Here is a 14,090-nt window from a genome sequence, read left to right as displayed (position 1 = left end):
CTCATTACCAGGTTGGAATGAACCAGACACTCTTGTGGACGAGACTCCTCTGACTGAACCTCTGGAGAAAGTCAAGAAGAGATACAGGAAGAAGAAAACCAAACTAGAGGAAGCCTTCCCCTCATACCTACAGGTCATTATCAACAAATATTCATTTAAATTGTGTTCATTTACATGTTAACATATAATGTTTTATTTACATATATAATGACTTGTGGCTGTTCTTTTGAAATACTGAATATTTTAATATTTATTCCAGCAAAATGTCTAACCCCATTGACCTCTATTGTAAGCACGATTTGAACGATTCTTGCGAAAGATGTCAAGAAAATGTCCTGGTCATATTTAACCCCAAATCAGTATAAAAAAATCTTAAATTATATTTTGCATAAAGAAAATGAAGCCTACATTTACTGCATTGCGGTAATGAGAATTGGTGGATTTTGGAGAATTTTAATAGACTTCAGACTTGAATGTACACAAAGGACGTGAATATTTCAAAAACGACTCGAGACTTTTAATCTTAACTATTAATATCTTAAAGGAAGAATTTGTGTATTATTTGTATGGTTTTATTACATCTGCTTCACATGTGTCATGATCGATCAGAACCTTCGATCAGAATCATAGAATTTGATTATGCATTTCCGTATAAACCCCGAAATGTGATAAGAGTCTCATGAAACATGACGGCACCCGCCGTGCCATTTGTGCTCACGCTTACATTTGGTTGTGCACTCAGAAGCAGAAACTTCTGGAAGAACACATTCTCAAAGGTTAGTCACATTAATTAACACACAAAGCTAGCTAATATTGTGTTGTCACAAACATTGAGTAGTGTGGCTACATAGCTCATTATGATCGCTGACGCCGACCAGAGGTTGTGTCAGTTTAAACCTAGTGCTTCATTTGATCAATGTTTTCATAGTATATATGCTGCCTCTCCCCCCTCTCTTTCTCTCTCTCTGTCTGTGTGTGTGAGAGAGAGAGATCTGTCCCGTATTTTAGCGTCTTGCAATCAGCACGTGTACAGTTTTTTTGTGGACTTAAAACAGCTGGCAAGTTTTTGTCAAAATCATGCCTAATGATATCGTATTACATTGCATTGCATATGTCATACTGCACTGCTTTTGTGCGTGTTCTGATCCTTGTTGAGCAGAATGTGAGAAAAACTGTGGCACCTTTATTACAAAAAAAAACAGTGCAGGATAAGTCTGTGAAATCATAAAATAAAATGAAATAAAATAAATTTTTACAAGTTAAAATTGAATCCTATTAGTATCCCAGATTTTCAAAGACCATTTATCATTTTTAAGTAGAGTATTATATATATATATATATATATATATATATATATATATATATATATATACTCTATAAAAAAAATATGTAATGTTTATTGACTTGAGACTTGAATCGGACTTCATATGAAAGACTCGTGGACATCTCTGCATCATATAACTGCCATGAAAATAATCACAATGTAAAATACGAATGGCCTTAAAAATAGGCTTCATTTTCTACATAGCACCAGGACCTTTTCTTGTAAGGTTTTTTTGAGAGTCACCCATTTGTGTTTGTTTTTGCAAGCTGAGGAATAAGTCAAAATGATTTTCTGTGGAAATAAACTCAGATGCTATCCATAGAAGTTAAAGGAATATTCTGGGTTTAATACAAGTTATGTTCAGTCAACAGCATTTGTTGGCATATTGTTGATTACTACAAGAAAAAGTTCAAATCATCCCATGAAAAAAAAAAAAAAAACATGGTTAAGCCACTTACAATGGCAATACATAATGCCAGTCATTAAACATTAAAATACACATTGTTTCAAAAGTATAGCCACTTGACTTGAGCTTTATACGTATTAACATTATTACAGTATAGTGTGTGAAAATCGCTTGCTTAGTTATAATTTTTTACTCTTAGTCATGCTTTTTGAAGTTAACTTTGTTGCCATGACGACACAACACTGTAAGAAATTTTATCACACTTAATTCATGTTACCATGTTTTAACTTCCATGTTTTAAGTTCAATGGAAAGGAGGCGGCGAGAACCGGCTTAACAATATAAATAATAGTTTAATAACAAACTTAAACAAAAAGACAAACACAGACACAAACACATGCCGGGTAACTCTCTCTCCCTGGAACTGACGCCTCCGGTCGCCTTTATCCCTCTTGAGGGCTTGATTAGCCTGATTAGGGGCCGGGTGTGCAGTATCACAACCCGGCCCCGCCCTCCTACACTCCTCCCTCCTTTCCTTCCAGGGAGGGGAGCCTTTCCGGGGGGGGCGTGCCTTCCCAGCCTCGCCTCTTCGGACCTGGGAGGGTGACAAGGGGAGGGGAAAAAAAACAAAACGAAAGGGATAGGCCAACACGGAGCGACAGCGGGAGAGAGAGAGAGAGAGAAAAAAAACTTACTCGCCGGTTCTCTGACACTGCATCGTCCGGTCCTCAACCACTCCACCCTCTGGCGGATGACAGCTGCTCCTCTCCGGGCGGACTGGAGCGAGTCCTCCGACCCCTGGCGGACGGAACGCCCAGCACCGTTTCGGCGGCCGGTAGGGAACTCCTCCGCCCCTGGCAGCGGCTCCACCGCTCCAGGTGGCCGGCATCGAGACCCTCCTCTCGCGGACAGCGGCCATTCCTCCGCATCCAGGCAGTTGGCAGCAACTCCTCCGTCCCCCGGCGGATGGCCACGGCTGCTCCTTTGGGTGGATTGCAGTGGCGAGGACTGCACGACAGCGAATCCCTCCTCCTTCCTGGGTTTTGGCACCAGTGTAACGAAGTTCAATGGAAAGGAGGTGGAGAGAACCAGCTTAACAATATAAATAATAGTTTAATAACAAACTTAAACAAAAAGACAAACACAAACACATGCCGGGCAGCTGCCCGTAACACTCTCTCCCTGGAACTGCCGCCTCCGGTCGCCTCTCGAGGGCTTGATTAGCCTGATTAGGGGCAGCATCACGACCCGGCCCCGCCCTCCTCCCTCCTACACATGTGTAGTGTTCAAGTCTTTTGGGTATACTTTTGAAACTATGTGTATTTTAATGTTAATAGACTGTTTATGGACCCCATTTACTTCCATTGTAAGTGACTTACTGTAACAATATTTTCAAGTTGAAAAATATTCCTACAAATGCATGTACTCATTTAAATTGAGTTCAACTTGCATTAAACCTGGAACATTCCTTTTACCACAAGTTACTCCATAGGGACTCAACCTGTTATAAGTGTACTGTAAATCACTTGAGATAAAAGCATCTGCTAATTACTTAATTACCAGGTTTTCCAGGATGTTTCTTCACATCGGAGTGAATGTGTTTGATGTGGTGAAAGAGGTGATGTGGTCAGGGCTTTAATGAGCATGTGCGGAGATAACACGCCACTCTCGTAAAGAGCATCATGTGCAGCGCTGAGAGTCAGTGATGCATTAACTGTAACAGCTGTCACTTTAACTGCTGCTGCTCGTCAAACCTGAAATTAGACTTAAAGGTCATCACCAGAGGAATGACTTGAATCAATGATTTAAATCGCTGCACATTAGGTCTTTAATGTTTTAACACAGTGGAGAGCAGTCACATTTTAATGCTAATTAAACATTTGTGCTTAAGAAAACCTGAATGGAAATGCTTGAAATGTGCATAAAAAAAGTTTGCTTAAAAGTTTCAGTGGATTTTCTAGAGTTCAACAATTTATTTGCAAAGCGATGAAGTGTTTTGATAATTTGTGCACAACACGTGTTTCCACTCAACCTCACAACAAAGCAATTCTTCGAACATAGCCCTTGACATTCGTAAGTGTTCAACCCACAGCTGGTCATGAAAGTGGCTCCTCACAAGTTGCCAGAACAGGTTTAAACACGGGCGCTCACAGGTATACGGAGGCTCGCCGTGTATGGGCATAACAGCTATTTCAGCCTTGATTATATGAGATATTACACTCATTCTGCTGCATCTCCTGGCAGCATTTAATAAAACTATATAATTTTGCTCCAACACAGCAAAAACAACTCTTACCGAAGCAAGGAGGTCTTTCAGCTGCTCCATCGTGACATAGTCGGGATCCCTCAAGATAATGCTTATGATGTAGTGGATGGAAATGCAGAATGATTCGCAGTTAGAAAAATGCATTTAAAAAAAAAATGTGAAACATCTGAATAGAAGTCATTTAAAGAATCAATTTGTTCACAAATCGGAAATCATTACTCTACAGCACTTTCGACATAACACAGTCCGTACTGACTGATTTATGCAAAAACGCATTCAAGCCAATCTAATCCCTGGAATCATATCATTGCACACTTTTCACCTTATTTAGCAGCATAAATCTAGCAAACTTATTTAATTGTTCAATTCAAATGATTTAGTGTAACTTTATTTGATTATACTTTGTATTATATTACCCTGACATTAGTTTATAAAAAATATAATAATAATAAAAACTAGTGACCACAGCGGCTGAGGGAGTGACAGTAAATGTGGCTTCTTTTGGGCTTTCGTGTGATGTGTTACGAGAGGCTGTGTAATTAACTAGTGTTTGTTTTGATGTTACAGGAGGCGTTCTTTGGGAAAGAACTGCTGGATAAAAGCAAGCAGAACAATCCGGCTCTGGAAACACGGCTCGTTGAGGGAGAAGCTAGGCATACAGATGACAAATCACAGAGCAGCAGCTTTCTGGACCTGTTATCTGACCCGCTTCTGAGTGCCACAGCAAATCCAGTTCCACCTAAAGCAGGGCCACTACGTATGTTCAGCTATACTTTAATATTGCTCCTGTAAAAATCGATTTATGTACCTATCTATCTGTCGGTCGGTCGGTCAGTCGGTCTGTCTGTCTGTCTGTCTGTCTGTCTGTCTGTCATATAATTTATAATATTTAATAATGTGTGTGTGTATACACTACTGTTTAAAAGTTTGGAAACACTAAGACATTACACTAAGAAACGCTAAGAAATTGATGTACCTCTTCACTGCAGATGCATTAAATTGCACAAAAATGCTATCTTAAACATTATTAATGCTGCAAATTATTATTACTCTTTGAAATAACTGTTTTATATTTAAATGTATTTTAATATAGAAAAAATTCCCGTGATGTCAAAGTTCCAAGAAAATAATGTGTCATGTAATCCTTAAAGGTGATGTAACCTTTTTCATGTAATATTCACCTTTTTTTTTTTGCCAATGTGTGAATGGCTTGTAACAGATCTTAAAAAAATGAGTCCCTTCCCGGACTTCCTAGGTTGCCTATTAAAGCCTGTAGACTGAATTTCATGCGATGGGAGCGGGAAAATCCAAAGGATGTGACGTTTACGCGCGCTCCCGAGAGCCATGCCTCAGTGCTTCTCTTCCGCTATTCAACAGTGACAACAAACTGCAACACTAGGTAACGTTATCTTAGAGATGGAATCCAGTAAACGTCCAGCTCCAAACATAACACCAACTCCTACACAAACTCCGAGTAAGCCAAAAAAAACAAAAAAAAATGTATCTGCTGAATCCATTCTGGCTAAGCGGGAACGTGATCGTGGTCGAGCGAAAACTACAGTGAACATTGGCAGGGCATTTGATTCCTAGAGGGACCTTCGTTCGGTTTGACCCTGAATTGCCGTTCTTATTGGACAGGTAAGCTTACATAACTGCAAAGCATGTGAGATATAGTGCCATAAGGATTGATCTGTGTAATTTTAGCTAACTTGATCTTGCCTGCTAACGCTGACGAATTGCAAGCTACCTTGCTTCGTAACTTTCAAATAATCTTCTCTTTATACTAAAAGTCAGGTATACAGGATCAATTTAAGCAAATATGCTGGTTTCTTGATCGTAGTACAACATATGACATACAAAACATACAATAGTGCAACATAACGGTGCAACAGTAAACTGTCTGGTATAGTTCAGTAGTATGTAGCTGTATGTGTGTATCAGTGTGCTGTTAGCTGATAAGCAGTTTTATTTTAGTCTCAAAAGTTTGTAGTAAAACAATCATAACTGTGTAATTTTAATTATGCTACCTCATCTGTCAGCATGATGCCGGTGAATCACGTTCAGTCTCTTTGTACGTTACGTCATTGTTTTGGCCGATGCGAGCGTGTGTGCACGAGCAACAGGTAGCTGGCTGCAGTTCACTTAACGGCCACAGATGTCATTAATAACAAGGGTTTCTGAATCTTACATAATGCAGCTTTAAAGCTTGAATCTAATGTGCTAATTTGGTACTCAAGGAACATTTCTTTTTGTTGAAAATGGTTGGGCTACTTCATGAAATTTAAACATTGCAATACAGTGTCTTTTTTCAGTTGTTAAAGTATTGTGTACACTTGCCTATGCATTTCAAGTCACCTTACACTTGCAAATCAAATTTCAGTTTTACAAATTTTATTTCAAAAAATCTTTATAAAAACTCTATATAAATCTCTATATAAATTGATCAGTCTATTGTTCTTTTGAGAGGCGATTCCACTATTGTCTTGAAAGAATTCAAACTGTATCTGAGCAGGATAGAGAGGGAAATGCACAGCCCATATGCACAACAATCAGAAAACAAGTACATCAGAGCAGTGTTTCCCCTAGGAGGTGCTGTTTGTGCGTCCACGAACCCGCAACACTGGACCTGAATTTATGTGTCGATGGAGGAATAGCTTAAAATGACCTTTGTATCATTATAGATGGGTTATTAATGTTGGACTTGTAATGTGTGTGTTTATTTTGACACTTGAAGGGCTATGGAAGCCCAGATATTTATAGTTATAACTGTCAAATAATGAAATGCAGAAAATTACTTGCACTAGTTTTACTAAACATAAATACAAATAGATAATATAAACCAGGTGTGACTGTAACATCTCAGTCTTAGGGGGGCTCAGCCCCCAATGACACTATAAGATGTGCACACTTAAAGTATGGTGTTTTGCTTTTTAAATTGTATTTTTACATCATTTAAGCAAACCAGCTACTATTAATTCTGAATATTGTCATTTTCTATAGAAAAACATTTATAAAGTTATAAAAATAACTGAAATCGCTTGAAGAATCCAGACAAACCATATAAGCTATTATTGTGACTGTCTATTTATGTTAATCATTCCTTTTTGTCCTCCATTTATTAACATAATTATAGAGCATAAATCAATCATTTCACAATTTCTGTAGTTTAAAGTTATATCAAAAACCACAAAAACCTCTTACAACAGTAAATGTTACAGATTAAGTTTTTCTGTCATTCAGATTTTTTCACTGATTCATAATGTGACAGTATTTGTAAATCACTCCTTAACCAGTAGGTGGTAACAAATGTCTTTTGAAGTTTTTTTAAGTGAGTCATTAAACCATTGATAAAGCACAGAGTCATTCATGACCAAAACAAGTCTAATTATACTTTCATATCTACAAATCTACTGAGAATTCAGCAGAGGGTTTAAGCATCATAAGCATTTTCTCCACAAATGACAACAAAGCATAGCTATCATTTTGTGAACTGCTGTGCATGACTTTACAAAAAGGCAAAAGTATAAGCCTAAAAATAATTTTAAATGATTATATTACGTCCTGATGTTATTATAATGTGATCAGTCACTTTCACTTATAATTCATCCAGCCACTTTCTCTCGTTGTTGAACGAGATTACTGAAGTAAACGAACGACATGCCTCCTCCTCTCCTTCAGTCGGTCAACAGATCCTGATCCTCGCTCATTCAGTGAAGGGCCGTATTCCTTCACTAGGTCAAACCAATGATATGCTCCTTTACAGCCCACACTCAAATGCTATTGGCTCACGCTAGAGTCAGTCTTTACAGGGATGAGAACATCAGTGAACAATAAATGGAGGTGAATGAGAGCAATTCGATCAAGAACGAAACATCACTACTGCTGATGAAAATAACAAAAGATTGAGTGTTAAATGATTAGAATTTATTATTATTGATGGATGAATCAAAGTTTGAGGTGTTGAGCTGTTGTTAAAAAAGCTAGTTTGGGACCCCTGGAGTCGCAAGTTCAAATCCAGGGTGTGCTGAGTGACTCCAGCCAGGTCTCCTAAGAAACCAAATTGGCCGGTTGCTAGGGTGGGTAGAGTCACATGGGTTAACCTTCTCGCTCTCGGTGGGGCACGTGGTGAGTTGTGTGTGGATGCCGCGAGGAATAGCGTGAAGCCTCCACACGCGCTATGTTTCCGCGGTAACGCGCTCAACAAGCCACGTGATAAGATGCGTGGATTGACGGTCTCAAACGCGGAGGCAACTGAGATTCATCCTCCATCACCCGGATAGAGGCGAGTCACTATGCCACCATGAGGACTTGGGAATTGGGCATTCTAAATTGGGGAGAAAAAAACAAGCCAATGACATCTTTGGAAAGTGCTGCAGAGATCATGGTATGAAACTTTACCTAAAGATCTTAATAAACTGACTGCTAGAATGCCTGAGGTGTCATTGCTGTAAGTGCCGGATTCTTGGATGAACTTTTGAAGAATACAGCATTTATTTAAATAGAAAGTCATTTTTAACATTATAAATGTTTTGACTGTAATTCCTGATCAATTTAAAGCATCTTCTGTGAATGAAATCATAATTTTCTTTCACGTGCATAAAAATGTAATGTGTTTCCAAACTTTTGAAAGGTATTGTTTACACACGTACATGCAGTGCTGCCCAAAGACATTCCTGTATCCACTGTGAATTGACTCTCTTTGTTTAAAGATGAACATTTTTCCTTCACACGAACCTGTCATCTCACATTTTCCTGTGCAAGACTGCAGTGATTTCTGCAGGGAGGTATAATGCACATTATCGTTCTGTTCCCCTTTACACACACTGACTGCAACACACAACCCAACGGCATTGTGCAATCCTGCAAATATAACTCCAGCAGACTGCATTAGAGACCATCTGCACATTTGTTCATGGATCTTAAGAAAGATTCACCGTACAATTGAAATTTTGCCCCTATGTACTTATTATGTGTTCGTTTCAGTCCTGATTTGCATACTCTTAAAGGAATTGTTCATTCACAAATGGAAATTGTTTTACTATTTACTCTAGCCTGTATGACTTTTGCTGTGGTGACTCATTGTGAGTGCATAACCTAAATTTATGTCTTTTCATTACACAAAGTGATCATATGGCTTCAGAAGACTTAGGATATATTGCACGAGTAGTTTATTGTTTTTATAGTGGTTTTGTGACTTTTTGGGAGCTTGACAGCCCAGAGTCACTATTAACATTCATTATATGGCAGAAAGCTGAGTGAAGATTTTTCTCATTTATTCTTTTAAATTTATCCCAGAAAGAGTCATACTGGTTTTCAAGTATATTAGGCTGAGTAAATCATAAATGAATTTTCATTTTGGGTGAACTTTTGCTTTGAAGGCTGAAGAGCTTGTTTAAACATCTCATTCTTTACCATTTCTCCTTATACTCAGTTCTGTCAGCACTCATTTACACCCAGCCTAGCAGACCTTGGCCACAGCCAACGTAAAATGTTTAAAAAAAACAATTTGCCAGCACTTTTCTGAATTCCCAGTCTGAGCTCTCTGGGAGTTAAGGAAGCTGACAGTCGCAGCTCAGGGTTTAGATGGTTTGTGTGTGTTCGTTTGGTGAGCAATCACAGAGCTATTTGAAGGCTTTCAGGCCCACTTGTTTGTCCTTAGAGATTTTCATCTCCCATAGAGCAAAGCTTCTCTCTCTGTTCTCCAGAATCTGTTATTTAACCCCTTCATAGAGTTTTATTCTTGAAATATGCGTGTAATTTCTGGTATGTTAATATAAATGCATCTTTATACATTGTTCAATGCTACTGAAGCTTTGACTGTAGCAGTAGTCTAAAACTGCAATTTCAGGTAGCATTAGAGGTGGGCGATATGTCCAAAATCTTATATCACTGTATGAGTAATTTTATCTCAAGAAAACGGCTCTTTTCTAAAACCTAGTGAGCTGCCTTGCTGTCTGCTGCTTACAGAGGCAGCTGCCTTCTAAGGCAGCATCCTAACCGAATCAAGTGACTAATTTGGAACATTCTATATAGGCAACTCATACAAATGCTGTGTCATACTCCTCAGGCAAAGCACACAGGAGACTTCAATGAGGTGATACTCTAATAAGCATACGGATATACAATACAACACAAACAAATATTGGGTAAAGTTTATACTTTTTAGTATTGAATGAATTATAAGTATTTTCATAATCAACATTTCTCATGCTTCGTCCACATCTTTGATGAATCCTTTAATTGAGCTCTTCTCAATTTTGTGATTACCTTGCATGTGAAGGATACATGCGTCGCACTGCCTTAGATTCTGACCAAAAGAAGGTATCCTGGAAGGTGTTTACTTTTTGATCAGACTTCACGTCTTTGATGCCTCAAAATACTGTGTACAAAGGCAGCTCGGTAGGTTTTGGAAAAGAAATGTCCATTTAATCCAATAAATTTGATACTTTAAAATGAAAGGTACTTGATGGGCCACTTGATCCATTTTTTGGCCTCCATAGTACTTTTTTGCCTGCTTCATCCTTAGCCTCTTCAGCTCTGCATCACTCTCCGGACCCGCTGGACGTGGCCAGAAGTTTAAAATAAAAAAAACTCTTGGATACATACATTTTCACATGTGGTACCATTTGAAAGCTTAAAATCGGACGATTTTTTTTTTTTTTTTTTTACAGAACTCTATTACTTTAATTTTGCATAAATTAACAAGATAAAGCCTGAGAGCCTCCATGTTGAGTGCTGCTCTGTGGTGATGTAGAAAGAAAATGTATATAAAAGTTTTTCAAGTAGACCAAAAATAAACAAGTCATATTTCAAATGAAGGCTCTCATTCTCAGAAATGCAAGTATGCAGAATTTTGTTGCAATACACCACAGTTCGAATGATTATCAAAAGAATTACAAAGTGAAACATTATTTCTGTAAGACAACAAAGACGAACATCTCATGTCTACATTGATCACTGCATCAGTAAGCTCCAGTAGCCACAAACTCTATATCAGCTCTTACCTTAGGCTGTTTTCTTCTGAATCAGCCATTTTATACTTGTCTGTGAGTATGCTTGGGTAAATAATCCATTGTTATGTCTCAAATGTCCAGAACAAAATATGCAGTCCAGCAGAAAAAGCATGATAAACAAATATTCTGCTAATTATGTTCTCGACTACAGATGATGAAATATTTTATCTCAGCTTTTCAGCAAAAAATAAATTGAGCTTCTAGTCAACTCAGAGGCCAAAAGATTGATAAAACAGTAGGGAAGGTGCATGACAAAATAGACTGAATGTCTATGGACGAGCACATGGCGAGTGCTCAGCTGCGTTAGAGCGCCACCTGCATTTCAGATCTGTATATTGTGATAGAAAAAAAAATTCTACATTTTTCTAAAAAATGGTTTTCTGCCATCTAGTGGAATGAATTAACACATCTTGCAGGGAGATAAAACAAACAGAACCTGAATCACAGGCTTTCAAAGACAAGATAAAGAAAAAATGACATGTTCAACATAATTTTTTATTCAGTGGGTTTTCTGTAAAATTAATCCACCCAGCCCCTGGTAACTTTAAATAAAGTGCATTTGATGATTAGTATGGATGCTCAGGCTCAGAAATCCTTATCTTCTTGATCTTCAGCAAATGTGGAGGATCCTTTAGTGGAGCTGGTTCTGCATTCTGATGATGATCTGCTGGGAATGCTGTCCGATGACCTGGGCAAGCCAGGCACTGATTCAGGTAGACTCAGTGCTGAGATCTGTCCCTGCTGTAATCTCCCCTCTGTCTTGACTGCAGATGCTCTAACAATCCCAGAAACATCTACTGCAATCACTGCATCCTCCTTTTATTTGCTTACATTTGCATTCCACATTTGACCTGGTTTGCTGTGTTTCTTTTGTCTGTTTGCATCACCCTCTTTCTCGTTTTACATGACTATCTCATTCTGGTTTTTAATTATTTGGTTTTATCTGGTTTGGGTTCCTGTAGGTCTTGATTTATGCCCTTTCCAGGTGGACAGTTACCCCTCTCCATTCGGTAAGAGTCCAGCTGGCACAGCCTCTCTGGCTGTAGAAGTAGCGCTGTCCCACTCTCTTGGCCCCCAGATTTTTGTAGTGCCAGTTTCTGCATGTTCCCTTTCCTGACACACACACACACACACACACACACCTTTTGGCTTTCTGCTTTTATCTTATTACTAACCCCAAACAAACAAACAAACAGCATGACTCTTTAGTGACACTGAGGTAAGAGCTAAACTAGAGGGGTGCTTGGTTTGTTTAATATGTTTTAGTTGGCAACTGTAATTGTTTGCCAACTTTGACATGTAACTGAAATGTGTTTGAAACATGTTGCACTGTCTGCAGTACTTTTTCCCTTATTTGTTGGGTAACCTGAGTGAAAGGAAAGAGATGGAAAACCTTTGGTTTAGTTGATTAATTAAATGTATTCATTTGCTAGGCCTTTATTTGGCAAGGACACATTCTCCTCTCTCTGTGGGATGGTCTGTTGAAAAACTAGTAGTTTGTAAGTGATGTAAGTGCTAAGTATGAATGCAAGTGCCAAAATGATAAAGTTAATGATGGCTTCTGGTTTCCTGAACCTTGCAATGACATGAAAACATGAAATATATTTTTTGAGATATGTAAGGATAAAGTAATACCTTCCTTACATATGTTCTTTATTTCAAAGAATGTTCAGTACATGAATATTCAGTACAAGCAAAATCATTTTGGCTCGTCCCTCAATTTTTACAAACAAAAATGATGTTTACAGTAATGCACTTACAGTGAAAGTCTATGGGGCAAGGCAGCGTATCAGAATAAGTGTTAATGTACACACTGCATTTGCATGTATAGCCACAAAGCTTTATACATGTCAACATGAATGTGAAAGAATTGGTCACTAACCTTGTTTGTGTAAAGGTACATTGTACCATCTTTTAACTCCTGTCATGACAATGTAAGTATTCAAAGTATTCATTAAAAATATCTAAACAGAAAAAAATTACTTGAATGAAAATGACATAAGATATTAAGTGTTGTTTTCAGAGAAACTAAAAAAAAAAAAAAATATATATATATATATATATATATATATATGGTTTATGCTTGAAACAAGAAAAAAATATTTTCTAACGACTATTTTCCAATGGGGGAAAAAATTATTATATATATTGGTCACTATTTGCCAATGGGTAAAAAAAATTATATATATATATATTTTTTTTTTAACTCATTGGCAAATAGTTTCTTGTTATAAGCATAAACATTATTCATTTTGTTACATTTTTCTCTGAAAATATAACAGAATATCATGTCATTTTGGTTCTCAAGCAAATTTATTTTGTTTTACGAATGTTTAGAAATTTTTACTAGTAAAAAAAGAATCGCTTCGAAAAAATCTTTTGCCGTATAAACCCTGTGACTTTCCAGATATATGCAAGGTTATCAGAAAGGGATTGTTTACATAGAAAAATTATTCATAACCAAAAGAAAAATAGTCCTACTGCTAAAAGGCAAATCAGATAAATTTACAGCTCAAATAACACTTGGTTTTGTGCAGAATTAAAATAAGCACCTTAAAAAAAATATGTGCATTTCTGCTCTAAACACTCCAAAATCCCTTGTCCCATAGACTTCCATTGGAAATGCATTACTGTAAAAACTTAACCTGGAACTTTCCTTAGGTTAAACCTAGGTCATTGCCATTGGTTTAAATACAATGACACTGCCATACTTTTTCAAAGCATTGCAAAATATCTGATCCTTTGATGTTGATGACAACATTTATTATGATTAATCATTGCAATTGCCTAGAGCTTTTCTGACATAGATTAAGCTCTCATCTATTCTAATGGGACACCACATGCAATGATAAAAGAATGTCTGTTTTTCAAGGGACAAAACTCTTTCACACTCACTTGAGCTGGCAGCACAAATTAGGTTCCTGCTATTCTTGGAAAATTGAGTTAGAGGAGAGAATAAAGGAAAGCAAAAACAGTGTGGAGGGCTTATTTTATCATTACAGAAAAAAGAAAAAAAACTGCACCTCACTCTGCCATCGTTTTTTCTCCTTATCTTAGCAAATGCTCAGACCAAGTAGGAAAT

The 14,090-nt window shown here is 37.6% G+C and overlaps 1 protein-coding gene across 6 annotated transcripts in view; it reads left to right on the top strand.

Moving 5' to 3' along the window:
• The window catches only part of LOC127431841 (histone-lysine N-methyltransferase 2C-like), a 257,762-nt gene that overhangs the window by 198,920 nt on the left and 44,752 nt on the right, over positions 1-14,090 (top strand). For 4 of the 6 annotated variants that reach the window (XM_051682432.1, XM_051682434.1, XM_051682436.1 and 1 more), the window contains 4 exons: positions 12-133; positions 4,563-4,752; positions 11,623-11,721; positions 11,971-12,018. In XM_051682432.1, coding sequence (XP_051538392.1) covers positions 12-133; positions 4,563-4,752; positions 11,623-11,721; positions 11,971-12,018 — 459 coding nt within the window. The remainder of the gene's footprint in view (positions 1-11; positions 134-4,562; positions 4,753-11,622; positions 11,722-11,970; positions 12,019-14,090) is intronic. The other 2 variants (XM_051682433.1, XM_051682435.1) reach the window with 2 other exon arrangements.

This window comes from Myxocyprinus asiaticus, chromosome 41 (genome assembly GCF_019703515.2).
Source record: "Myxocyprinus asiaticus isolate MX2 ecotype Aquarium Trade chromosome 41, UBuf_Myxa_2, whole genome shotgun sequence".
Taxonomy (NCBI): domain Eukaryota; kingdom Metazoa; phylum Chordata; class Actinopteri; order Cypriniformes; family Catostomidae; genus Myxocyprinus; species Myxocyprinus asiaticus.
Note: the sequence above shows the minus strand (reverse complement) of the source record. Positions and strands in the feature narration are given on the sequence as shown.